Consider the following 13,053-nt stretch of genomic DNA (forward strand, 5'->3'; position numbering starts at 1 on the left):
CCACTGCCTGTAGAGGGCAGAATGGATGGCGTTGTCCTCCTCCCACTCCTGGGTCATTGCAAATGCTCCCTTGTTTTCCCATGTTTTCCAGCTATGATTCAAAACTGCTTCTTCTGACCGGAGCCAGAATGTAATGGCCTGTTACAGCAATAAACCATCCACACCCCTAGAAGCTCATGCACCATTCAACACTTACTTCTTCCTGTGGGCTGCTTTCAGTTTCTGTTGTGAAGCTTTTGTTCCCTTCCCATTTTTTTACAACTTTAGGTTGCAATGTGGGCACATTGCTGCTGGGTTTCTCTGAAGCTGAATTATCAGTACTTCCTTGCTATAACTTTTCCATGGAGCTACAGAGGAACATAGGAGTAAAAGAACAAGCTGTTCTTGATGGCTTTGATTATTGTAGCATCACAGCAACAATGGAACCATAAGGGAAAGAAAGGAAAAAAGAAGGGGTCTGTCTTAGTGTCAGAGGAGAATGGGGGCAGGGGTGGGGCAAAGGAAGGAGGAAGCAACCCCTAAAAGGAAAAAGCAGGCGCTGGTAGACCAGTCCGCACAGGAGCCAGTCAGTGAGTTTTGCCTCCTCTGTAGGGATGGAAAGGGTAAGCAGGGGAACAACCAGTCCAGTTTTGCAGTGCAATCTAGCCTGGAATTTCTGAAGTTGGCTTCAAAAACTATTGGGAGCAGCATGCGGAGGCAAGCACCTTAGGCTGTAGTGTGGAATTGCCCTTCCCCTCAAACTATTCCAGCAGCTGGCAGCTCCTCACTGACCTTGACTGATCTCAGCAGGGCTGAATCAGAAAACCCAGGTAGGAGACTAGGCTGAGAATATCCTAGCAAACTGCTTCTACTTCTATATTGCTGCTAAGAAAACTACATGGCCAGAGCCATTAAGCTGGACTAGAGGGGCTTTTTATGTGCATTTAATTGCAATTGCACAGTTAAAATCAGTTTGATCCATACTGCACATGGAAGGAAAGCAAACATGCAGAAAAAAAAAAGGAATTACTTGCTTTGAATGTCATGGTTCTTGAGATTAAAAGAACAACATATGTAGGTAGTACTTACAGTTTTTAAAATTTTAGATGGGTTTCATAGGGGTAGCTAGTCAATTAACCAATAAATGTAGTTAATCATTGCTAGACAGTATACAAAAATGTATGTGCCCAGCTGAAAATAAGTGTCTCTACATGTTTTAATTTTTAAAAGCAAAGGAACATTAAGTTCTAATTTAAAAACCTTTCTCTAGTTTCAATTGCATGAAGTATTATGCATTATGATGATATTGCATAGAGACACTAAAAATATTTTATAGTAATATTTGTCAGTATAATGTAATCTTTAGGTATAAAAATCTTCCATGTTCACAAAATTCCTTTTCTTTCTAGACTTGTCCAAAGCTGAACTTTACACCACCTCACAAGAGGACATTCTCTTCCAGGACAATATATAACCTTACTGGGCACAATGTAGAAACTTACCTTCTAGTTACTGCCAAAGATTTTATACAGAAGAGGTATCCCTTTTATTTTATTGCTGTCTCTTGCTAGCTCTATTCAAGCATTCATCTTTAACAGAAGGTCCCGAATAAAAGTGTTACTGCCAAAAGTGTTACTGCCAAAGCAACATAGTACCATCAGTGCAAGCCCCGCCCCTTTCTTACATACTGTATATACACTATCTGGATGAATATACAAAAGGGGCAGAACCTGCGTTGCAACAGCGTGATGCTATTTTCATCATTGCCCCCTTGAGATCCCCACCACCACTCCTGATGCCTCTGGTTGCCACCATCTCTCCTGATACCAGCTCAGGGAGAGAATGGGATTCCAAGTCCAACATATGGTAAAAACACCTCTTCTCAGTCAGCGCCTTCCTTAGCATTTGCTTTTCTTTCAGTAATGATAGTTTTCAGTTGTATCACACAGTTAAAATTAATTTAAAGGAGTAATCTGTGGTGATATTTCTGAAGATGTAAGACAGTGTTTGGCATGTTGTATTTCTGTAATTTCTTAGTCACCAGTTCACTGAACAGAAGGAACTTAGGTTACTTAGATTGCTCCTGCGGCCATAATCTTTAATATGGATTAAAAAGTCTGTAAGAAATTACGATTCTAAAGTTCTTTTGTTTCTCTTCGTTTTTTAAATGCTAGTCCATAAATCTTGAAAGATAAACATGAAAATGTACATTTGGTTTTGATTCAAAACTTGAGATTATACATTTCTTCCAGTATTTTGAAAAAAAACACGACTTGGTGCAGGTGAATACCTTATCTCCTTAGGACCTGAGAATGGTCTGGGCTTTCTTTTTACCTGAGTCCTGAACACAAGACTGCTTAAAGAAAGAAAACTTGATGGTGCCATGGTAATAGAAAGCACTGGCCATTGCCCTACTATGTCAAGCTGTCAGAAGTGAAGTACAATTTATGACTCATATAACTTCCATGGAATTTGATTATATGAGATTAAGGTGTCTAAATCATGAGAACTTTATTTTCTAAGGTGTTCTTTTTTTCCTCCCACATCTAGATATGGTGGCTGGAGTTTTGGGCTGCCTTTGACTAGTAGTCTCCAATTTGATATAAGCCCAGTGCCTGCTAACAGAACATTAACAAAGGTAAACTGTGAACAATGCATTGTCATAAAATATAGCAAACTGTTAGGTGATTATTAAATTTAGTATGTATATGAAATATCTTGTTAAAGTTCGCTATTTAATGGCAATAAAAGCTAGGATCTTATTGCAGATTTCTCAGGTAGGTCAGTATTACTATTTTGGTGTTGTAGACAAAAGAACTGAGACTGGGAGAGAGGGGCTCTATTAAGGCAACTTAGCAAGTGCTTGAAAGGCATGAGATGCAAACTGATTGACTTCATGATTCATAGCTCAGATTCACAGTCACTGTGTTTTATCAACTCTACTGTAATTTTGTATTAATAAGCTACATTTTATATCAGTACGTTATATGCATAAAATATTTCCCTTGACTCCTTGGTCTAGGAGATAATGGTCCATTTTGGGAAGGACCATTCTAGCAAGTGTGCCACCTGCAGTTTCTGTTTCTTTCCAGTGTATTGTTCTCATAATTTTCAAGGAATGTATGTGCTGTCAGAGCAGGAACTCTAATTTTGGGCCGTATCAGCCTTTATTTAGTGAAGGAACTTTTGTTTGTCAGCTCCTAATGTGCTGAGAAAGCCTGTCAGTGCTAGAAAATTCCTCTGACTATACTTGCTTCAGGCCTAGTGGAACTGGATGTTGATTCTTATCTGAGCTTTTTCAGCTTAGTTATTTTTAAATGCACTTTCTGTCTGGTGGACAAAAGAGCTCTGGCTCTACTAATACTGGAGTAGCACCTTGAGGACCTGCTCTCTTGCTACCTTGTTTGATTTTTGAGAAGAACTGTGTTTCTATTTTGCAAATAATTTTTTTGGCCAATATAAATTTTATTTTGCTTCTGCGAAATGAAGAAGCGTCTCTTTAAACAGACCCTAAAATTGGAACTATGGATTGGAACTATTACCTCGCAACTCATGAACTTACAGTTGAACCTAGATAAGTCACAGTTCTCTTACTCTAGTTCTATGAAGATTCACAACCTAGAGCCCTCCAGATGTTTCAAAATCCCCACTGACATAAATAATAACACACACAAACAAACTAACAAACACTTTATGACTCTTACCATTGTTTTATGGAGTAGAGCTGCAGGCACAGTCTTTCTCCTTGCTCACTTAAGATCTAAGCTTCACTGAAATCTACTCAATTTTAGAGAGAAATTGTAAAAAATTACAAATACATATATATTGCCTGTTATTTTTATGTCTGAAATTTATATATAGGTCTGGTATAATCCAGAAGGATATCATAGCCTCCCAGCCTACCTTAACAGCTTGAATAACTTCATTCTCCATGCTAACTTGCCAGACGGAAACTCCTCTGGATATGGTAGGTATTCACCTACCACGTAGTTTTCTATTTCAGGGTGAGAGCTTTTGTTTTCTGCCTATGTTTAATACATTGTGATGTGTAAATGAATGTGCAAAATTGCAGAATAGTTGATCCAGGTTTTAGATTTTTCAGGGCATCATTTATTCCTTTCCTAATTCTGCTATAAGACGTAGGACAAAATACAAATTGGTCTGCCTTGCTTAAAGGTGAAAATCCTACAATGAAGCATCCTTTTTTAAAAAAATTAAATATACTTAAGTAATAAGGGATGTAATAATATACAATGAATTTGAAACAGAAGAGGTGCTCTGAAGGGACTTTTGCCATCACCCCTTTAAGGTAGCCAATGGCATATGTTGCTTTGATAAAAGACAGTTCAGGAATTCTTGAAATGTCCAGATAAAAGTTAACTATTATTATTTTTTTGGTTTAAAATAGGTAGCAACAATCCAGATTCTGGCCTCTATCATTGTATTTCCTAATTTTAATCCCCAGTGCAGCTTTAAGATTAGAATTAGGATAGAAGCCAAGATCTGGATTGCAGTTTTTAAGCACTGGTTGAAATTAACATTTGCCCCAGTGGGGCTGATATCCCTGATCAGCAAGGAAAACTTCCAATTAATGTGGAAGATATACATCAGAGAAAAATTGGTTGTCTATGGCTTCTCCAGTGAAGCAATTCAGAAAATGAGATACTATCAAGCAAAACGAATACTGATCCTCAACATGGGATGGCAGCAAGATATTAGCACAGCACCAAGGCAATATTGCTCTTGAAGGATTACCTTTCCTATTAAGCCAACTGAAAAAGAAAAGGGATGATGGTAGCTAGAAGCTTGGTAGGCATAAATAGAACATAAAAAATAGATTAATTTCAAAACATGACTTCTACTATTTTTTGTTTTTAAGTTAATTTCATTCATTTTCAAGGTTCCATTTTTGCATGCAATGACCTCAGTATCAGCCACATTGTAGGATTCTAGCTTTAAACCTAAATAATATGATAAATGACCTTGTTTAATTTTCCAGATACTGAAAAAGGCAGTAGAATTAGATCTAGGTTTTGTGTAACACTTTGTATTGGAAATGGATTTTTAGAGTATTTGATAAGCTTCCCTTGGTGGTATTTTAGCTTCAGTCCAGATAATTTTGACTGGAGGTAAAAGGTAGGTTCATGAAAATCCATTTAGGCATTTTGAATAAGTATTTAATTATTATAGGTCTGAAATCTGAAAAATGCGATTACTGCATTTCTTTGTCTTTCTCATCCCATTTTATTCTCCCAAAAATGCAATGAGAAACAGGACAAGATGAGGCTGGCAGCTGCCCAGTGAACTTCATCACTAAATTGTGAAATCAGATGTCCACTTTCCAAGTGTGAGACTCTAGCTGCTTAATAAAAACCTCTCCCTCTACAATAAAATGATGTTAGCGTTTTTCCATCCCAAGTCATGGACTTGCATCCCAGACAGATGGATTCCTTGCCTCCATTTTAACACATTCATTGTTCTCTGGACTTTTACTGCTTCCTGGACTTTTACTTACTTGCTCTTACTGTGACTCTAACATTCCACCAGAATTTGCCTTCCTGTAACTTCAGTCTGTCATTCCCTGCCCCACACTCTGGAATGAGAGAGGACAGGTCTTGGCCTCCAACCATTTGACATCCTTTAGGTATATGAAGAGTGATGTCTTATCCTCCCTCAGACGTTTTTTCTTGAGGCTGAAGGGTTGTGCAGCAATCCAGATTTGTAGGGGGAAAGTAATTTAGAGCATGCAAAGGATGACCTCTATCAACACCTTCTTAAATCCAATGCAAGTTCTCAATCGATACATAGCTCTACTGAACATACACAGCGTCTTCATTCTCTCTTCGTTTAGTCCTCTGATTGCCCTCCTCTGAATTTGTTCCAATTTCTATTAATTGTTCCGTACTCAGAGTGGAGCCTGACCAAAGCAAAATAAAGAAGAGTGATTATTTCCTATGATTTGGAAATTATGCTCTTGTTTAACGCAGCCCAAATTTGCATTTGCCTTTTCTTGTGTTCCCATCACTCTCTTGGCTCAGACTGTGCTTAGTTCACAATCTACCACTATTCTGAGATCATCTGGTCTTTTCCATACATTAATACATATGTATCATGGATAAAATGTTGCAAATGATGCTGGCAACACAAGCCAACAAATGCCAAAAGATCTCATATGTGTAATAATGGCACCCTCACTCCCTTAAAATGAATTTGGTCATGCATTCCATAAATCAGAACCCCATATCTGAGTTCTTTCTTATATAAATATTGTTTGCTTCCATTGCAGACAACACCTGACTGCTCTTTCCTATTTTCTGCATCTTTGGTCTTCCAGTATATTGTCTCCTTCAGCATCTGTTCTTTGTCTACATATACCATCTTCTTCCAGTTCAACAAGTTCTGGCACCAACATGCCCTTTTTTATTAACTTCATTCCTGTGTTTCCCTTTAGTTCTAACCACCAAATATTTTTAAAGAAGATGCAACCATAGCTATTAAATACTTTAATTACTTTCTCACATGACACAGGCTTGTGAAAATCAGATCTTTTATATTTCAAGTGAATCCTAGTTATTATGTTTAATAATAACTTCCTTTGGAAGTTCAGACCAATTTATGTGGGGCTGCCAGTGAAGTTTCCTTAGGCAGAGATAAAACCCACATCTTCTCGTAGACAGTTTGCACATAATTGTGGCATTATGAAAATATGCCTAAATGGAGACATACTTTTCCCACTGCTCTTCCCTTGCAACTGATACTTGGAGGCATTCTGTCCAGCACTCACTGATGGGGTGGAAATCAACAGTTCTCAAGCCAGACAGAATCACTGTGTTAACATAGAACAGATGTCTTCAACTATCAAAACGGGGAAAAGAATGCCCTTTGACTCGAAAGGGTAGGAGGAACATTTTGCATGGGTTCATTATGTATTATATGAAGAAGTTTCTTTAGTCTGTTCTAAATCTTCCTCCAGCCAGCTGAATTGGATGACCCTGATCATTTGATACTTGAAAAAGGAAAAAAAACAACTTCCCTCGTCCACTTTCTAAATGACACTCATGGTTTTATACATCTTAATCATGATCCCATTCATTAATCTTTTTTCTAAACTAGGTTCCCAAATCTTCTCTTTCACGGTGTTTGAGTCACTGATCATTTTAGTTACCTTTACCTTTATTGCAGAAGATAGCAACTAGTGGCAGAAATACAAATCTGTTAATCTTTCAGTTTTTGAACTAGCACCTGTATTCAATAGTGAAGTAAAGAAAGCTCCTAAATGTGTTTTCATTATTATTGTAGGCATTTCTGTTGTTGCTCATCCTTATCCTGGTGGAGAGAGTCAGGAGCAAGCCATGTAAGTTGTTAATTTTATCATTTTTTTCCATAATACAATTGTAAGAAAAGTAGACTGATCTTTTCCACAGTAGATAGCTTGAAGCATAATCTAGATTACATTATATGCATGTCAGTCATTGTGAATAGGGATTGCTTATGTTTTGTATTAATTGATCATAAATATTATTCAGAACAGTAGGACAAGGTATCCTGGATGAGTTGCATAGCCCTGAAGATTAGTATATATGTATTTAAATATTTACAAACTTCCGTAATTTTTACTATCTATCCATAAAAATCCATATAAACAGTGCAACAAAAAATAAGTAAAATCATCTGATTAAAAATAGAGTAGAAACTGAGTTGTTATAACTGCAACTGAAAGCATAGGTTGATAACCTGGTTTTTACTTGGCACTGGAACCTATTTCAGTAATAGTCTGGCCTCCAGGAAGGAAGAAATTCCATAATCAGGATGTCATAGCCAAGAAGACCCACTATTACATCTCCACATATAGGCAATTCTTATTATTTGCAGTACAAAGTTCTATAAAGTCACCAAGAACACTGAATTAGCAAAGACTGAAACTTCAGCTGGGAACATGCGCATTAGGCAACTCAAATTTTTCACTGCTCTGCATGTCTGCAAATGACCATGAGTACTGATTATGAGGTTACAAATACATTTTAGCAACTAGGCAAATTCGCAAACATGGAATTCACAAATAACAAGAATCGACTGTATATTCTTAAGAGACAGTCCTATCAGCAGACCTTGGTATAAGGGTGGGCAGATGTCTACCAAGGGAGCTGCTCCCTCAAATAATCTATGTCTCCAACTATTCAAAGGTTTAAAGACCATCACTACTACCTTTAACATATATAATATATGTATTTCTAGCCAGTGTATAATATGTTTTCTAAGTAATGTTCAGATAGGAATCTAGCTGCTGTATTCTGCTCTAGCAACAACCTTCATAGCCCAAGTAAAGCAAGCAAGAGTGAAATTCAACCAGAATTCTGCCTGTTTCTCCCTTTTCTTTGGTACTTTACACAGCACCAAACTGCTTTTTTTTTTGGAGGTCGGGGAAATTGCTTGGAACTTGTTTTCTTTCCCTTTTGTGTGGAGTGCAAGGGGTGAAGGATCTTTGTTATTCCAAGACCTTACTCTCCACACTCACAGCTTCACATCAACACTAAGCTTAGGGTTTTGGTTTTTTGTTTGCAGATGGGCACACACAAGTTTTGGAAGCATAGATAGGAGAGGGGTAGCAAATGATTTTATTTCCTTTTGCACTGAGTGGAGAATGAGAGGATTTTTGTTTCTCTAGGGCTTGCAGTAGCTTGGGGTGGAGTGCTAACTTTTTATATTCACTTACTGGTCAGCTGGAGAGAGCACTGATTAGTTCGTGGCTGAACCCAATCAGTTTCCCTGCATTCCAGAGTTTCTGGGAGTGAAAAGAGTTATACAACCGGCATCAAAATTGGTTGGAAGGAAATAGTGCGGAGTGGAAATAGTACCATGTGCAAAAACCGTTGTTTGCCCAGCTCTTCAATTTATTCCTGGGCTGTATCCCTTCGAGTTGCAGGTTTCTCCATTACAAAGAGAACACTTCTCTGTGATATTTAGGAAGATGGAGGGAGTGTTTTGGCACCAAATCATGTGGCATTAACTCTTTCAGACCTACTAATGTTAGTAGTTGTCGTATTTATCTATCATTCTTCTGACATATTAATTGATCCTGAATTATTTCTGACTGCAATTGTCAGTTCAATTATGAAAAGGGAATTATGAAATACAAATAAACGTTTATATTTTATTAATTACACCTCTGAAATAAAACATATCTGCATATGATGCCATTAATTAACATCTGACATCCTAATAGGGCTCATAGTTGATGCTTAACTTTCCTTCTTCCTTTTTTATTTCCTGATCAACTTTCTAAGGAACAATAGACACTTAGCCCCAACCAATTTTGAATTTCTTACAATGCCTTCAGCCTAGCTTTACTCTGGGCAATGCAGGAAATTAAGTGGGCCCACGAGAAAACTCCAGCAGAAGCCAGGCCCACTGGAAGATTCTTTGTATAGAACACCTTCAAAGCTGAAGCTGGCCATGGCTTGCCTGTTCATTTTTAAAATGTTTTCATTACCTTTTCCTCCCCTCAGGCTTAGTAGTTTACTAGATATCATAGTGTCCATGTCAGTCCTGATTGGCTACTCCATCACAACAGCTAGCTTTGTGCTTTATGTGGTCAAGGAACATCAGACAAAAGCAAAACAGCTACAGCATATCTCTGGCCTCAGTGTGACCAGCTACTGGGTGACTAACTTCATTTATGACATAGTAAGTAGCTTATCTCTTAAATATAATATGGAAAATACCATGTGATGAAATGCAGCAAAGAAACTACATTTTAAAAATGCAGGGTTCAGTTTTGTCTGAATTATTATTCTGACTCATGAAACTCCATGCTAGGTTTGTACAATTTTTAAAATCTTAGAATTAAGCTATTGCAACCTGCTTGGGAATACGTGGACTCCACCCGCTCTTTTATTGTTGTTGCTATACTATATGCATAAAATTCAGCACCTTTATAATAGTCCAATCTACTACTAAGAACAGAATTTCATTTTATATTTAACTAGTAAGTCGTAAAATTGCCCTTAGGTTGACTTTTAAAATGACTGGCAAAAAGGCAGGCTTAAGAGGCATCCCATAAAAATCTTCTCTTTGGAACTCTGATGTTCAGCCATATTGTCTTAATCCACCATTGTTAAAAATACTGTGACTTGATGTGATATGAAAAGCGAGCTAATTTTTTTATCCTCTAGAATAAAATTTGTTTTACCCATCCTACAAAAATGCTTTTCCACTCTTCAAAGAAAAAGAACGTTTCTCTTTTCTACAAAAGAGGGAAAAGCACTGACGGGAAAGGATTTTGCTATGAAGGTAGTCCTGGAGAAAAAAAGTTTCCCTACGTGCTTTCAGATCCCATTATAGGCCTCTTTATAAAAAACAATAAAATCTTTGGGAGCCTATTTCATGTCTATGTTTGTTTATCCTCAGACTTTGAATACAGTGGTACTTAGTCATTCTGATGAAAAACAAAAAGTGTTTTAATATGAAGTATTATCAGGAAGCGAGTACTTGTCATGCGCTGCCTACCTCTGAATAATGCTCAGACACTGGTTCGGTGGATCAGGCTCTGGTTTATTCACAGCGCAGGTACAGCGTCGGGAAAAAAGCTGAGAGTGACAGGAGCGCGCCGGTGCGGGGTTTAAATACCCCGCGCCGGTCAGCGCCCCCTCACTCACGGTCACGTCACCCCCCTTTGTCCAATACGTTGCCCTGCCGGTGGGTGAGGGGTTGCGAGGCCCCGCTGGCATTCCGGGATCGCCCATCATCGGGTTTTCTATTCATCCGGTGATTGCTGTCAGCTGGGCGATCTCCGTTGTATTAGCGCTGATGGCTTGGGTGTGCTCCGTGATCCGTTTAGCTATTGTTTATTGGCCGTTAGTCGTTGTGAGTTGATGGCTACTTATCTTGAGCCCCTTCTCCTGTTTCCTTGCTATTGTCATGTGTGCCATTGCGCTGATGACTTCAGCTCAACGGCACTCATGACATACTGCCCCCTGTCCGAATAGTGCTCCCCCCCGGTTTTCTGGTTTTTTTCTTTTTCTCGGTGGAGCTGTCAAACGGCACTTTTTTTTTTTTTTTTTTTTGAAATTCCCGCCGGAGTAGTTGTCGCCCCTCCCTTTGCTCCTCCCTCTACCACGTGCCTTCCCAGGGTGTGTCCTTAGTGCGCATGCCCGGGTCACGCCCTGGCGTGCGCATGCTCCAGCCACACCCTGTTTGTTTGGCTCAGTTCGGCGAGGAGAGAGGCGTGGTTGGTCGGGTGCTTATCAGCTCCAGGTAGGGCCCTTCTTTTTTATTTAAAGTGCGTCGCCTTTGTTATTTGTGCTCCTGGGCGTTGCCCCCAGGTTGCCCTGTTGACTTGCTTGCCACTCCCCCGTGGGCCGGGGGCGGGGGGAGGGTGCTGGCGAACGCTTGTCACTGCCTCGTGGGCCCGGGGCAGGGGGAGTGAGTCCCGGGGGGGGGAGGTCCACCCAAGTCGCGGGCCTGGGGGGGCCCTTTCCCTTGGGGCACGGTAGGTGGGGGGGGCGCGGGGGGGTTTTTGCAGGGGACGGCTTGCTAACCTTGGTTGTGGCTTGTCGGGGTATGCCCGGTGAAATGACCGGGTCAGGTCAGGCGCGTTAACGTTGTGCGCCGCCACCCATTCCGGGTGGGGGAAGTGTTTCCACCTGACCAAATAGTGTAGAGTTCCTCGTTGCTTGCGGGAGTCGAGTATGTCCCTTATCTCAAAGTGATGTTGCCCGTCGATCATCACCGGTGAGGGCTGTGGCGTGCTTGGGTGCCATCGAGAGGTGGTTGCCGGTTTCAGGAGGCTGGTGTGGAACACCGGGTGGAGTCTCCGTAGGTTGTGTGGCAGGTCCAAGCGTATTGCTACCGGGTTCACTATTTGCGTGACTCGGAACGGCCCGATGTACTTAGGCCCCAGTTTTTTCGAGGGTTGGGGTGACTTTAGGAATTTGGTGGATAGGTAGACCATATCCCCTGCTTGGAACGTCGGTTGTTGGCACCGGTGCTTGTCGGCCTGCTCTTTGTAGGCTGCCTGTGCATCCTTCAGCGCCGCCGTGATTATTGGCCATGATTCTGCGATCTTCCGTCCCCAGTCGCTAGCGTCCACCTGGGGTTCCGGGGGTTGAGGTAGCTCCAGTATGGGGACGAAGTCGCGCCCCGAGACTACCTCGAACGGAGTTTTCCCCGTGCTCGTGTGGACGGCGTTGTTGTATGCGACTTCGGCGAACGGGAGCAGTTCAGCCCAGTCGTCTTGGTGATAGTTAGTATATGAGCGTATGAATTGCTCTAAGGTGGCATTGAGGACCTCTGTGGCTCCGTCCGTCTGGGGGTGCCAGGCAGTGGATAGGGCCTGTTGGGTCCCCGTCAGTTTTAGGAAGGCCCGCCAGAATTTAGAAGTGAACTGTGTGCCCCTGTCGGTCACCACACGTGCGGGACATCCGTGTAACCTGTACACGTGGATGAGGAAGAGTTTGGCTAGTTGTTGTGCGGACGGGACTGACGTGCAGGGGATGAAGTGGGCCTGCTTTGAGAAGTAATCCTTCACCACCCAAATGGCCGTTTTCTTCTGGCTGGGTGGGAGGTCCACTATAAAATCCATAGAGATTTCCTCCCATGGGCGGGAGGGTTCTGCCACCCGTTGTAATAGCCCCGCGGGTTTGCCTGGTGCCCGTTTGGCCCTAGCGCACGTTGGGCAGGACGCTACGTATGCTTTTACGTCTCGCCTGAGCGCGGGCCACCAGAATTGACGCCGTGTTAGGTGTAGGGTCTTGAGGAACCCAGAGTGTCCCGCTTGTTTGGCGTCGTGTGACCTATGCAAGATCACTTGGCGTTGCGAGTCCGGGACATAGATTCTGCCTTCCCCCCATGCCAGGTCCTGTGCCATCGTTACCTTGTCGGGGTTTGCCAGGAACCAGGGGTCGGTTTTGAGGGCGGCGGCGAGGTCCGTGCGCATTCCCCCTGGTAGTTGCGGTTGGCTTCGTCTGGTCGCAGGTTGTCCTGCCGTCGGCTGCGCCATAGAGTCGAGCTGCCTCCGAGCGCCGCTTCGGGTGGTCACGGCCATCCCCAGTTGCGAGGCGGATAGGACCGCCCCAA

At 41.6% G+C, this 13,053-nt stretch overlaps 1 protein-coding gene across 1 annotated transcript in view; it reads left to right on the forward strand.

Moving 5' to 3' along the window:
- Positions 1-13,053, forward strand: part of ABCA12 (ATP binding cassette subfamily A member 12) — a 130,880-nt gene that overhangs the window by 87,094 nt on the left and 30,733 nt on the right. The window contains exons 35-39 of the mRNA XM_063302960.1: positions 1,389-1,516; positions 2,530-2,617; positions 3,841-3,946; positions 7,279-7,333; positions 9,486-9,663. Coding sequence (XP_063159030.1) covers positions 1,389-1,516; positions 2,530-2,617; positions 3,841-3,946; positions 7,279-7,333; positions 9,486-9,663 — 555 coding nt within the window. The remainder of the gene's footprint in view (positions 1-1,388; positions 1,517-2,529; positions 2,618-3,840; positions 3,947-7,278; positions 7,334-9,485; positions 9,664-13,053) is intronic.

This window comes from Candoia aspera, chromosome 1 (assembly GCF_035149785.1).
Source record: "Candoia aspera isolate rCanAsp1 chromosome 1, rCanAsp1.hap2, whole genome shotgun sequence".
Lineage (NCBI taxonomy): Eukaryota > Metazoa > Chordata > Lepidosauria > Squamata > Boidae > Candoia > Candoia aspera.